This window comes from Oncorhynchus clarkii, chromosome 26 (assembly GCF_045791955.1).
Source record: "Oncorhynchus clarkii lewisi isolate Uvic-CL-2024 chromosome 26, UVic_Ocla_1.0, whole genome shotgun sequence".
NCBI lineage: Eukaryota > Metazoa > Chordata > Actinopteri > Salmoniformes > Salmonidae > Oncorhynchus > Oncorhynchus clarkii.
The window spans coordinates 29435317-29449551 of NC_092172.1; the positions used below are offsets into that span (position 1 = coordinate 29435317).

The 14235-nt window shown below is 42.7% G+C and overlaps 2 protein-coding genes across 2 annotated transcripts in view; both read left to right on the forward strand.

The window, feature by feature from the left end:
- Positions 1-503: 503 nt before the first annotated feature.
- On the forward strand, positions 504-6855 carry LOC139385088 (F-box only protein 22-like). Its single transcript, XM_071130136.1, has 7 exons — positions 504-700; positions 1282-1414; positions 2050-2137; positions 2447-2545; positions 3315-3467; positions 3780-3945; positions 4307-6855. Exons 1-7 carry the CDS (start codon positions 570-572, stop codon positions 4698-4700), a joined length of 1164 nt encoding a protein of 387 aa, XP_070986237.1. The 5' UTR covers positions 504-569; the 3' UTR covers positions 4701-6855.
- Positions 6856-7731: 876 nt separating this feature from the next.
- The window catches only part of LOC139384895 (transmembrane protein 266-like), a 102302-nt gene continuing 95798 nt past the window's right edge, over positions 7732-14235 (forward strand). The window contains exons 1-2 of the mRNA XM_071129795.1: positions 7732-8056; positions 9385-9519. Coding sequence (XP_070985896.1) covers positions 9506-9519 — 14 coding nt within the window. The 5' untranslated portion in view covers positions 7732-8056; positions 9385-9505. The remainder of the gene's footprint in view (positions 8057-9384; positions 9520-14235) is intronic.

Below are 14235 nucleotides of genomic sequence, written 5' to 3' on the forward strand. Positions count from 1 at the left end.
TTGCATCACTACCTGGTATGGCAACTGCTCGGCCTCCAACCGCAAAGCACTACAGAGGGTAGTGCGTACGGCCCAGTACATCCCCGGGGCCAAGCTTCTTGCCATCCAGGACATCTATACCAGGTGGTGTCAGAGGAAGGCCCTAAAAATTGCCAAAGACTCCAGCCACCCTAGTCATAAACTGTTCTTTCTGCTACCACACAGCAAGCAAGCGGTACCGGAGGGTCAAGTCTAGGTCCAAGAGGCTTCTAAACAGCTTCTACCACTAAGACATAAGACTCCTGAACATCTAATCAAATGGCTACCCAGACTATTTGCATTGTTGGTCTTGGGCTTGTAAGTAAGCATTTCACTGTAAGATCTATTATACCTGTTGTTTTCGGCGCATGGACAAATAACGTTTGATTTGATTTATACATACTAGGCAGATAAAGTGTACTCGCCACTAGGTGGCAGTAATTGTGTATTTTCTCCCGAAAACTGCTTTCGATATTTAGCTATGCAATTTGCATTAGTGAAAGGTCAAAAGACAAATCCGTCGCTAGCTGCCAAGATCTTGCGAAGGAAATATGGATGGAAATACAGACTTTTCTGGCGTTTCTGATGAATGCACGGCAGAATACATTCTCAGTAATGTGGCAGAAGTAGTGGAGAGAATTTTGATGTTTGTACCAACCAAATCCCTGCTCCAAATTGCTTGGTAAGTGACTAGCTAGCTAGCTAGCTAGCTAACGTTAGCTAGCTAGCTAGATTAGCAACGGTCCGTGCTATCGGGGAACATTGGGACGTCCCCCCCGGTAAGGGTAGGGTTTCGGGGGGTGGGGATAGTATTGTCCCAATGATTCTGGATAACACTGACCGATTAGCCACAGTCAGCTAGCTAGCTAACGTTAGCAAGCACAGTGTTTTATCAACAATGGCAATGCACGTTCCAAGTTCTAAACAGGACTGGAACTGAATATATGTAGCTAACTAGCAATATACACCAAATGTGTCTGTTAGCTGTATACGTTTTGCTCGCAAAAAAGGCGTGCAGACATGTGAAACTAGCATACGTTGGCTAGCTAGCTAACAGGTAGCACAACAGTATTTTAGTAATAATCTTGTATTACAGATGTGTTTGACAGCTAAATTAGCTAGCTAAGAAATGCTTGGAATCTAGCTAACGTTAGCTAGTTATCCTCAGACTGGTCGTAGGTATCATGTTTTTTTTTAAACAACTTCCTTGTCATGCCAGGATGAGAGTGAGAGCTAACGACGACTGTCTTCCTTATTGTGCAGTGTTTGCAGACTGTGGATGAACTGTGCACGGAGAGTACTGAGGGTCCAGCAGAAGTTGACGTGGGTGTCTGCCTCTGGACCGTCCAACTATGACGGCCATGCTCTCTGCCACAGCCTGGCTGAAGAAGTGGAGGTCAGTTTGACTACTGAAAATACACAAGAAATTACAACAGGGTCTCTTTCAGGAGATCGTTCATGAATTGTTGATAGAAGTGTCATGAATAGAGCTGACATGATTGCATGCCAGAGAGTAGTATCTCGTGAACAGACGACAAACATAAATGGTACCGTAGATTTGTCTTTATACTATGAGCTCTGATTGATAACGAACAGAAGTAGTTCCAGTTTTTCATCACTGGTTTTATATTTGGACAAATCAAGATTTTGCAGGTGTTACCATATTTTCTAATTTTGGAATGGGAGGGGACATCTGGCCCATACATTTACCCATAAGAGTGGATTTCCTCAATCCGGTTCCACTCCTCATTCTAGCATCTCTTCTATTAACATGTACAGACCCAGAGCTTAATCGAGTGTCTGACCAATTACGCAAGACTTTAGTTCTGGGTTAACTGAGATTAGCCAGAGGCATGCTTGTTTGACATTATGCATATCTATCTGTATGCTGGTGCAACAGTCCTACAAGTAGGCTAGTAGAACACAGTAAAGTTATAGCCTGGCACCTACAGTGGAAGACAGTCTGTGTGCAGTATGTGGAGTCTGACATTATTGAAAACTGTAGAAACACCTCTCTCTTAATGTTTGCAGAATGTATACCTGCTGCCCAAAACAGTCTTGGTTATGGTGGACAGCGAGACCTTCAGTGGACAAGACTCTTGCTACAAGCAGAAAAAGGGTAAGATGTAACATTTCTGTACAGCACTTTGAGATATCAGCTGATGTACGAAGGGCTATATAAATTGATTTGATTTTAACATGTACTACATTTACTACTCTGTAGTAAAGCACACTAATAATGCTGGGCCGAGAAGTAAAGAGTACTGTGGCCTCTTATCTATTAGCCAACTTCCATTTTGTTTGTTACTAAACACGTGGTAAGTTATTAAAAGTTGAAGGCTAAGTTGTGAAACCTGCTGCTTATATTAGTCACAGTCAGTAACAATCTAAATGTAAGGCATGTTCTAACCTGTATCCCCTCTTGCAGCACGCAAGACCCACCACAGTCCAGACTCAGTGGAGGAACTGAACAGGCTGTTCCCCAATGGATGTGACATCATGGCCATCGCCACGCCTGGTGTTGTTTGTAAGAACTACAGTATTTTCATATTTCCCTTCCTAATGACCAGAACACCGTGTGGTAACTATTCCATGTGTTATAATATGTTATAACACATAATTCCTACAACACTAACCACTGATAGCTAGCTCTTGTGCCATAACTCATGACACAGGCTGCTGCCGGTGCATGACATTCAGGACCTTTCCTCTTTGATGCGTGTTGTGCATTCTCATCACAGAGGAGTGTCAACAGGGGATGGTCCACATTAATATCCCCTTGCCTTATTAACATAGGGTGCTCTGCTTGGGAGCTGGGAAGAGAAGCATGGCGACTAGATATGTCGATAGATACCCTAGTATTCCAGGACTGACAACAGGATCTGTGCTCTATATTTCTCTATATAATCACTAAGCTGGAGAGAAGTGACACTCCATCAACCAAGTATGCAGATAGTGTCTTTGCTTGTGAACTGAAAATCTAGCTAGGTAATATTGATGTGTTAAATAGTGTTATGCCACGTAGATTGAGTGCTTAAAACAACCAGAGAAGTGGAACGCCATGCAATATGTTAAAATGCAATTACTGTTAGCTAGCTAACTACTTTAAATGTACATCATACAGGTGGTACATTTACCAATATAAGGAAAAGGACATTGGTTGACAGTATGATTTGTCCTTTTGCCTTTTCCCATAGTAACCCTGAAGAAGGCATTTGCCCCAAAAAAATGTTAAAGCAAACTTCCAATGTCCTCCCAAGAGTTGCTGCTGAGTCTCTCTTCATCTTCCCCCACAGTAACTCCCAGTGGCTCCCACTCGGGTCCACCGAAGGAGTTCCAAGAAGGAGAAGCTGGCTATGCTATCATGTTCCCTAGGATGGAGGGAGTGGACATCCGCCCCTTTCACTTCTGCAAACGCACCATCTCAGAGTCACACCTGGAGGAAGCAGGTTGGTGTGACCGAGTTGAAGTTATGATGACCAGTTCAGAAATATACTTTTCTCCGCTCTGCCACATAGGGGTACCACAGTCAACCATTAAGCTGGTCAGTGCAGGTCTTGTTCTAGCCCAATACAAACCCTGCAGTGTAAAGTTGATACTAGGATTAGTATATGAGTGTGAGTGATAAATACCAATATTTACAGAAAAGAGATGGCAACAAACATTTCTACAGTATGCTAAACACATCCATGGCTCTAGCCAACCGTCCACCATAATATGATTCCATCTCTGACCCCTCTCTTGTTGTCCTGTCCCCTCAGGGCTGGTGAATAACCCTGATCTGCGTGTGGTGCTGCTCTTTGGCTATGAAGCCTACAAACCCGGAGCAGCCCGCTTCCTTAACCAGGTCCTGGAGCCTTTGGCACGCAGCAAGGCTCTCATCGCTGGGGGCCATGTGGAGAATGTCTTCTCCCCTGAAAGAGAGTGGTGAGTACCTGAGTGATCTGTAACATGTACTGTTCTTTTCAATGCTGAGAAGGGTCAGGAGTTTATTTATTGCGACCTCCTAGTAATCTACCAAGCGGCAAAACAACATATTTTTTAAGGTAGTGGGGGTCCTCAGCTGGAGCCTCATCATATTCAGAGGGCCCTGACATGAAACGTTTGGGAATCCCTACTCTTACTATGCAGCTGTGACTTTGTTTTTGTCTGTCCCGCGATCGTTCTCTGTAACTGTTGCTGGGGCTGGTGCGGTGGTGTAGGTCTGGCCCTGAGTGGTCCCGGGGTTAGGGTTTGGCTTATAGTATTACTATATAGTTATGTGACAGTGGTCTGTCTTTCTCCGTAGCTGTGGCCGGGGGTCGTACGGCGTGGTGGGTCTGGCTCTGAGCGGTCCAAGGATCCAGGGGGCCAGTGTTCTCCTGGAGCAGGACGTGAGCAGCCCCAAGGCAGCCGAGGCCACCATACGGAGACTGAAAGCCGCCAACCTCCCAGAGAGGAACACCCTGGGCTTCATGTTTGCCTGCGTGGGCCGCGGACACAACTATTACAACAACCAACGTAACGTGGAGGCTGACACCTTCCGCAAGGTGTTCCCCAACATCCCACTGTTTGGCTTCTTTGGTAACGGGGAGATTGGGTGTGATCGTATCGTGAAGGAGGACTATACTCTGTGTGACACGGATACGGACAGTCTGCAGCATGGATACACCACTGTTATGACCCTAGTTCACCTTGGCTGAGGAGTCGATGGTCATATTTACATTCAAACTACAGTTTGTTTTGTTCACTTCAGGTTCCTATTGATTAGGTACAAAACAGAAGAAAACCAGAAGAAGCAGAGAGGTACTATCATAACTGGTCCAATAAGAAACACCCGTTTTACGTTGCAAAATGTTTTGAAATGGCGTGCCCTAATGAATACAACCCTGGTGTCTAGTTCAGAAGACTGCCTGTGCACGTAACAATCAGGATCAACAACATTTTGGTTGTAGAATCTTATCTCTCAGTCATGGTGGTATGTGATGCTGTTTGAAGTGGCTTACAACATGGACATGTCTTTCTTTTTGTTGTGTTCAACTTTTCCCAATGTAAAGTTTTAACTTTGTCCATTTTGGAAGGGAAATGCAATGTTTTATCTGCTGCAATAGAGGTAAATAGTTACTTGATCATGCATTGATCAGTTTGAAACTTGAATAGGAAATATTGCTGATATGTTAGTGAGTTTTAACAAGGTGCTGATGGGAATCAGAGAAGAAAATACTGTCCCTTCATCTCAGTCCTTTGTTACAAAATAATACAGTGGACTTCCCCATTTAAAACATATATATTATCCTGAATTACTCACCAAATGTTACGCTCATATTCAAAACAAAGAACTGAAACTAACTAACTAATCTTGACCAGATGGTTTCTTACACCTTATAGTGAAAAGTTACTGACACTTGATGTCCAATTAACAAATATAATTGTTATTAATTATTATAAATAATTGTTGAGATTACCGATCAGGCACATTTTAGTTACTAAGATAAGGAAAGTAACGTGTTTTGAAACAGTTTGTCTTGATTTCAATGTTTTCTCCGGTATGTGCTTTGACACATGCCCCTCTTTTAGTGTTAGACATGGAGAAACCCTTTTTGAAATGCAATTAAATCAAGGCCTATTCCTCCTACCTTTATAAGACTATTTCACACACTGGGCAATTCCACGATAACAGAGTGAGGCTGAGACTCCGATTTTTCACGTCAAACAGAAAGCAATGATTGCAAAGTTAAACCAACCATACAACTCTATACATAAGGATGACTTTTATAAAGACATTTACTTGAAGAACAGAACAGTGAACAGTGGGGCGGCAGGTAGCCTAGTGGTTAGAGCGTTGTGCCAGTAACTGAAAGGTTGCTAGATCGAATCCCTGAGCTGACAAGGTAAACATCTGTTGTTCTGCCCCTGAACAAGGCACTAGGCTGTCATTGTAAATAGGAATTTGTTCTTAACTGACGTGCCTAGTTAAAAAAAAAATGTTTTACGATGAAGAGTTTGATAACAGAATGAGGGTTTGTGCTGTTATTGTGGAATTGCCTCACTATCTTCTATTTACTCAAATGGATTCCGTGGTTTATACAAAATCTTTCTCTCTGTTGTGTCGTTCTTCATATTTGTTGCTTCATTGGAGCTGATGGTTGTAAAATGTGTTATTTGACGTGTTCTACTCCCAAACAGGGTATTCCAGCCATTATATGATTGTGTGATAAACAAACCATGTACAAACAGTTTTGTAGTTGGGATTCTGTACAATATTCTTCTTTATTCATTGAATTTACGAACATATTATAATTCTGAAGACATTCCTGATGACAGTATTTGTTTTGTTTATGAGGTATGAAGGTATGAACACATGAGAAATGTTTAGGAAGGTCAAAACAGTTCTTTGGAGATGAATGTGCAATTTTACCAACCTATATGTTTGGCTAAATGGTTTTGATTGCATCATTTTTTTGATTTAGAATAAGCTATTTTAAGGTATAACTTTTCAGTATAGCCTGATACTCTGTAATGGGGGAAATGTAAGATCACTGTTCATACTTTTCTGTGACCTAACTTTTCCCAAATAATACTGTACACTCAACAGAGGTTTTCATCTGGATAACAAACTTATTTTAATAGCAGACATATTTTAGGAACATGCATCTTTGTTACCTTATACACTTTCATTATGTTCATTGTAGAGCTAATGGGATTATTTTAAAATTGTTCTTTAAATCGTTTTCCCTGGAATTAATATGATGAGCAAAATGTTTAAGGTGTACAAGCACTTTTCAACTATGTGTGCCAAATATGTTTGATTTATTTCAAATTCAATACATTTAAATAAATGACTGCCATTGAAATGTCTTCTCGCTCTCTGGCTTTCTCTAGGTTTAGGTATCCTGATTTATCATAACGGAGAAAAAATGTGCATCTAATTATTTTCAGAACATCTTCCAATATCATATTCTACAACCAATGACCTCATTTTAACATTTAAATGAAAGAATAACAGAATAGTAAAACCTGCCATTTACATATATGTTTTCTTATATAACAGGCCTAATTGTTCAGAATTGCTCTATCATAGACTACTATTATTTCATATCTACCATTTCCGAAAGCCTAACCTTGACAAGCAGGCGTGTTTGATATAAGGCTGTGAAGACGCTATGAGATTGATTGATGTGCGCTCTAACCATCGACTGGCTATTCCTGGTGAATGACAAACTGTTAAGCCAATTGGTAGAAAGATCATTTATATTCCCATAGTATCTTGAATTTCCGAAACGATAAAAAACGTAAAGCCTATGGACATGGAGAAAGGCAGCTCGGGCATAAAGCTACAGGCCTACAAATCAAGTGAGGTGACTGTACCTCAGTTTTCATTCGGTTATCAGGATTTGGAACTAGAATCAACAGAGAGCAAACATGGGATTCGTGACCGAAGCAAGCAATGACAATGTTATAGCTTCGATACTGCCCCTATTCGGCAAGAAAATAAACGGCAATGTTTTTGACGTTGTTTCGCGGGGATTATGCTACTATTCTCGGTTTTGAAAGGGAGAGAGCCAGGCATCACAGCGCGGCACTAGAGAAGCCGGAGGTTAATCACGTTTTCAGCACCTAGACAGCTCCTTGTGGAAGAGGAGGTCTATATTCGGCAGCAAGGAGTCCCTTCTGCGATCGCGGGGGAAGCCCTCAACCCTCACTAGCAATTTTGGAGCGGTGTAGCCAACAACACACACAACGTTCTGACCTTTCTTCCTCCACTCTCCAACTATGCTGGTTATTTGGTGGTCAGTCAGGGACACTTAATATAATCTTGCTGAACGACGATGGTGCTTGCATTTCGGCTCCAGTCTTTTCGTGTTGCAAAGGATTCTAAGCAGCAGCAGCAGGGGTGCTTGTCCAATGTAAAAGTGCTAAGGAAGGCAGCAGCCTACACATCGCCACGAGCTTGGAGCACGAGCCTCACTCACGCTGATCATCACATAGGGAGACATTATCACGAGCACGCGGCCAACGGGAGGCTCGATTAGACTGTCAACAATGTAAATCAAGACAGGTAGGAAGGTTCTTCTTTGGTTCAACTGAATAATAAATTAGTTGTACATTGCCGGGGCACTCCCTCGGTGTAGCCTACAACGGGGACCACCCCCGCTTTACGCACTAGGCTACTATAGTCTCTCGAGTCTCTGCTTCTATATTCAGGTACTACAGCGACTAAGTATAGTCCTAACGTGGATTAATGCTTGGCTTAGTCCGTTTCAATTACAATTTCCAGTAGGGTTACATTATTATTAGTTCTCGAACAGGGAGGCAAACATTTGCATGTCAAGCTACCTGTCAGTTTGGTTTTGACGTGGATATGGGGCTGAGTTGTGCTTTGAATTTTATGCAATACTACAGAAAAGCCTTGTAAAATGAAGTACGTGTGAAGAAACCTCAGTTATGAAGTAAGGGGCCGTTAGCCTACTTTACTATTCAATAAACTGTGTGAGACCCAGCGCATGTTCCAAATGGCCTACATAGGCTCACTTAAATGTAGTGCACTATATAGTAAGTAGATTAGAGGCGAGATGGATCTGAACTGATAGGCTCCTGTAGCTTATTAAGGTCACGCAGAGACCAGTGGACAGACCTCTACTTGATGTTTTGTGCTGATCAGGCAAAGCACAGTCTATGACCTCTCACCATTCAAACACCATGGTCGAAAAAATGGTATTCAAGAGAATCTGCTTAACATAACCCTTTATACAGTAAGTTGGGATGTGCTAACAACCTCCACTTTAGTAGAAGTCTCTCAATATACCTTCTCACCAGCACCATCTGAAATGTAATGATGGGCAACACAGAAAGATTTGACCTGCAATGTCTCTCACATCTTCTCCATTTAAAGTATTGGTACTGTAGTGTATGTCTTGCGTTTAAAGTGTTATTGAATGACTCATACATAGCCTACCATACTCTCAGGGGATTGCCATAATAATGTGTCACTGTCTGTCATCAATCATATCTAAATAAAGACCAAGCACCTGGGTAGGTTTTCACTCATGCATGTCCTGTGTCAAGCGTAATGGATTTTCCCAGCATTAACTCAACAATGGACTCATTCTATGGTGAGAGCAGCTCTTTAGGAGTATTATCCAGCAGACATGCAGGTAAGGTGCTCTTACTATAGACATAGAATGAATCATCTTTTACTTTGAAGAATTGCTGTTGTAGGTTACTCTTCAAGCTACAATTAAAGTTCTTCATTGTCTCAGTATCCCCATACTGTTTCTGGTGCTAGTATACAATGTTTTACTGAACTCATAAACATCTTAGTGTAATACGGATGTAATATGGTTGTAGTACATGTCAGGTGTAATTGATATTTAATTCAATCCCCAGGTTCAACATGAGTCCAGCAGAGTATATCTGGTGTGGTGATCTCAGAAGCTAAGAGAGGCTGAGAGAACTGAGTGAAGATCATAGCCTCCTCCTCTTCCTCTCTCCATCACCATCCACCAACATGGCTAACCCTCAGTAAGTATAGTACATTACACCACCCAGTGTGTGTATCTCCTCTCTGCCCCCCCCCCCCCCCCCCAGAACATGACCTGTGCTCAGTAAGATCTCTCTCCCCCATAACATGACCTGTGCTCAGTAAGATCTCTCTCCCCCATAACATGACCTGTGCTCAGTAAGATCTCTCTCCACCCATAACATGACCTGTGCTCAGTCAGATATCTCTCCCACCCATAACATGACCTGTGCTCAGTAAGACCCCCCCATATCATGGCCTGTGCTCATTAAGATCTCTCTCCCCCCATAACATGACCTGTGCTCAGTAAGATGTCTCCTCCCAGAACACGATCTGTGCTCAGTAAGACGTTTCCCTCTTTACCAGACTTCTCTGACCTCCTCTCACCTCTCTTCCTGAATAATAAATATGATATTGTACACACAGGCATGCACGCAAACACACTGCCACACACGCACACACACAGAGAAAGTGAGAGAGAGATAGCGAGAGGGAGAGAGAGACAGAAAGGGAGACAGAGACAGAGAGAGGCTGAGCGAGAGGGAGAAAGAGAGAGGGAAATTACAATGGCCCTGTTACAGAGAGAGGCAGAGCTCAATGATATTGCAGAGGGGCACCTCATCGGTCAGCTCATTTGGAATACTGCAGTCTAGCCACTCTTTCACAAATTCCTCTTACCTTGCCATTTTTTCTTGCTATCCTCAAGTCTTTTGATTGGTTGATTTATTGATGAGTGTGTGTGAGATAGAAAGAGAGAGCGATAGATAAAGAGATAGAAACAAGATAGTTCAACATTTCCTTGCAGAAACATACCCGACTAATTAACAATTTCTTATGCAGTGATGATCTTCTTAGTGGTTACTCCCAGTTGCGTGATCAGTAGGGATGGTGAGAGGCCAGGACAGGTCTGGTCTAATGGAGACGTGTAGTGTAGGGCGAGAGGACCAAGGAGACTGAAGTGGAGGCTTACGTCTTTAGGCCTGATCTTGACTGTGGCATCTATAGTTCCTTGAGCTTATTTGGTCTCACTTGACTTAATTATTAGTCTTCAGCAGGCTGTATGTAACTAGTCATGCTCATTATCCAAACCTGTAATAAATTAATGGTAAATGAAAAGCCCTCCTTCACTGTTCTCTGTCCGTCAGCGTGACAGCCAGTCAGGGGAGTGGATTTATTCTGTTCTCTGTCCGTCCGATTCTATTCTGTCACTCTGTCCTGCTCAGTCAGTGGCGTAGGGCTGTAGCCTATCTTTGGGCCCAGTTGTTTAAGATTCTGAAGGGTTGTCGTTGCAGAACAGCACCATTCATCTTTCTCTCCGTCGCTGTTTACCCTGTTGTTTATTCAATGCCAACAGGAGGGTGGGGAGGTTGAGGGCTCTGCCTCTGTTGTTCAGCATGCTGAGGTTGACAAGCACATGGTGTCTGTCTGAGCAGGGTCATGTTCCTGTGAGTCTTTTCCAAGCAGAACAGTAACACAGGGATGGATGGATGCTTGGGCCAGCTGATCTATTAGACCTCATCTATTACAGAAGATAACAAGGAATCTGTTAGGAAATCTCCGTTACAAGCATCTAGGTTTAGTAGCCGGAAACAATTTTTTTTTTTGTTGTTGCGAAGAGGGTGCTATTTCATGCTGTAGGTGATTTGCATCTTAGCAAATGTCTGGATTGAAACTGTACTTTATTTCATTCCTGATGATTTTCTGCCTAGAAAATCCTTTCTGGAAGTTATATGGTTTAACATATTACAAATCAAGTCTATATCATAATACAGCCCATTCCCATTTCACTGATCACTTTTCTACGCAGACTCCTTAGCTTTGAGCCTCAGGTAACCTCAAACACACTGCAGTTCAGTCCGACTGTAAAGAGCCAAGACCTTTCCTCTGCTGACAGTACAGCACAGCAGCTGTCCAGGAGGGTCTCTCATCATCAGTGTGTCTCCCAGTCCTGGTATCTGTAAAGGTCAGATGAGACTGGTCACACTGTGCCTGCCTGAAACATGCCATGCCTACACCTTCCTGAAACCAGACTCATTTATCATTATGGAGATTTCCTGCATAAAGTCAAGGCGAGTGTACACATAGGCTAGCACATACTGTAATATTAGGAAAGGCATCAAGACAAAGTGGAGTGAGCATGTACATGGGTTGAATGGAGTGGAGTGAGCATGTACATGGGTTGGATGTAGTGGAGTGAGCATGCACATGGGTTGAATGGAGTGGAGTGAGCATGTACATGGGTTGAATGGAGTGAGCATGTACATGGGTTGAATGGAGTGGAGTGAGCATGTACATGGGTTGAATGGAGTGGAGTGGGCATGCACATGGGTTGAATGGAGTGGAGTGAGCATGTACATGGGTTGAATGGAGTGGAGTGAGCATGTACATGGGTTGAATGGAGTGGAGTGAGCATGTACATGGGTTGAATGGAGTGGAGTGTGCATGTACATGGGTTGGATGGAGTGGAGTGTGCATGTACATGGGTTGAATGGAGTGGAGTGAGCATGTACATGGGTTGAATGGAGTGGAGTGAGCATGTACATGGGTTGTATGGAGTGGAGTGAGCATGTACATGGATTGGATGGTGGAGTGAGCATGTACATGGGTTGGATGGAGTGGAGTGTGCATGTACAGTGCCAGTCAAAGGTTTGGACACACCTACTCATTCAAGGGTTTTTCTTATTTTTACTATTTTCTATATTGTAGAATAATAGTGAAGACATCAAAACTATGAAATAACACATATGGAATCATGTAGTAACCAAAAAAGTGTTAATCAAATCCAAATATATTTTAGATTTTAGATTCTTCAAAGTAGCCACCATTTGCCTTGATGACAGCTTTGTACACTCTTGGCATTCTCTCAACAATCTTCACCTGGAATGCTTTTCCAACAGTCTTGAAGCAGTTCCCACATATACTGAGCACTTGTTGGTTGCTTTTCCTTCACTCTGCGGTCCAACTCATCCCAAACCATCTCAATTGGGTTGAGGCCGGGGGATTGTGGAAACCAGGTCATCTGATGCAGCACTCCATCACTCTCATTGGTCAAATAGCCCTTACACAGCCTGGAGGTGTGTTGGGTCATTGTCCTGTTGAAAACAAATTACAAGTGCAAACCCGCATATCGCTGCAGAATGCTGTGGTTGCCATGCTGGTTAATTGTGCCTTGAATTCTAAATAAATCACTGACAGTGTCACCAGCAAAGCATGAAATTCGGTCATGGGGCGGCAGGTAGCCTAGTGGTTAGAGCGTTGGCCTAGTAAATGAAAGGTTGCAAGATCAAATCCCCGACCTGACAAGGTACAAATCTGTCGTTCTGCCCCTGAACAGGCAGTTAACACACTGTTCCTAGGTCGTCATTGAAAATAAGAATTTGTTCTTAACTGACTTGTCTAGTTAAGTAAAATAAAATGAAGGCCTGATTCATGCAATGTCCTCTGAACAGTTGATGTTGAGATGTATCTGTTACTTGAACTCTTTGAAGCATTTATTTGGACTGTAATTTCTGAGTCTGGTAACTCTCTAATGAACTTATCCTCTGCAGCAGAGGTAACTCTGGGTCTTACTTTCCTGTGGTGGTCCTCATGAGAGACAGTTTCATCATAGAGCTTGATGGTTTTTGCAACTGCACTTGCAACTGCAAAGTTCTTGACATTTTTCGGATTGACTGACCTTAATGTCTTAAAGTAATGATGGACTGTCATTGATCTTTGCTTACTTGAGCTGTTCTTGCCATTATATGGACTTGGTATTTTACCAAATAAGGCTATCATCTGTATACCACCCTTATCTTGTCACAACACAAGTGATTGGCTCAAACGCATTAAGAAGGATAGAAATTCCACAAATGAACTTTTAACAAGGCACACCTGTTAATTGAAATGCATTCCAGGTGACTAACCTCATGAAGCTGGTTGAGAGAATGCCAAGAGTGTGCAAAGCTGTCATCAAGGCAAAGGGTGGCTACTTTGAAGAATCTCAAATATAAAATATATTTTGATTCGTTTAACACTTTTTTGGTTAAACGAATCAAATATGATTCCATATTTGTTATTTCATAGTTTTGATGTCTTAACTGTTATTCTATTATCTATTTTGTGAAACCCTGGAATGAGTAGGTGTGTCCAAAACTTTGACTGGTACTGTACATGGGTTGAATGGAGTGGAGTGAGCATGTACATGGGTTGAATGGAGTGGAGTGAGCATGCACATGGGTTGTATGGAGTGGAGTGAGCATGTACATGGGTTGAATGGAGTGGAGTGAGCATGCACATGGGTTGAAATGAGTGGAGTGAGCATGCACATGGGTTGAATGGAGTGGAGTGAGCATGTACATGGGTTGAATGGAGTGGAGTGAGCATGCACATGGGTTGAATGGAGTGCTATGCGAGATGTGCATCAAGTGTCTAGAGATGCTGTACACATGGAACACACTGTTAGATATGGTGGAGCCTTGAACACTAACTCATACTGATGGCTAGCTTCTCCAATGTTCTCTGCAGCAGCTGGTGGTTACAATCAGACAGCTGCTGCTTTTTACTTGGCCAGGTTGGGTGGGTTTAGCTCTGCAGGGCTTTCCACAACCTGAGTACTTTAAGGTGTGTTGATCACATACTGTAGCCTAGTCCAACCAACCCAAGTACACTAGAATATGGATTGGTGTTGCTTTTCTGGATTATGAAACTACGGAAGGTTGGTGGCACGTTAATTGGGG

Bases quoted from the DNA above. Each gene is read 5' to 3' on its own strand.
- LOC139385088 (XM_071130136.1), top strand. From the start codon at position 570: ATGGATGGAAATACAGACTTTTCTGGCGTTTCTGATGAATGCACGGCA. The intron at 701-1,281 runs GTAAGTGACTAG...CTTATTGTGCAG, and splicing joins TCCCTGCTCCAAATTGCTTG to TGTTTGCAGACTGTGGATGA. The intron at 3,946-4,306 runs GTGAGTACCTGA...CTTTCTCCGTAG, and splicing joins TTCTCCCCTGAAAGAGAGTG to CTGTGGCCGGGGGTCGTACG.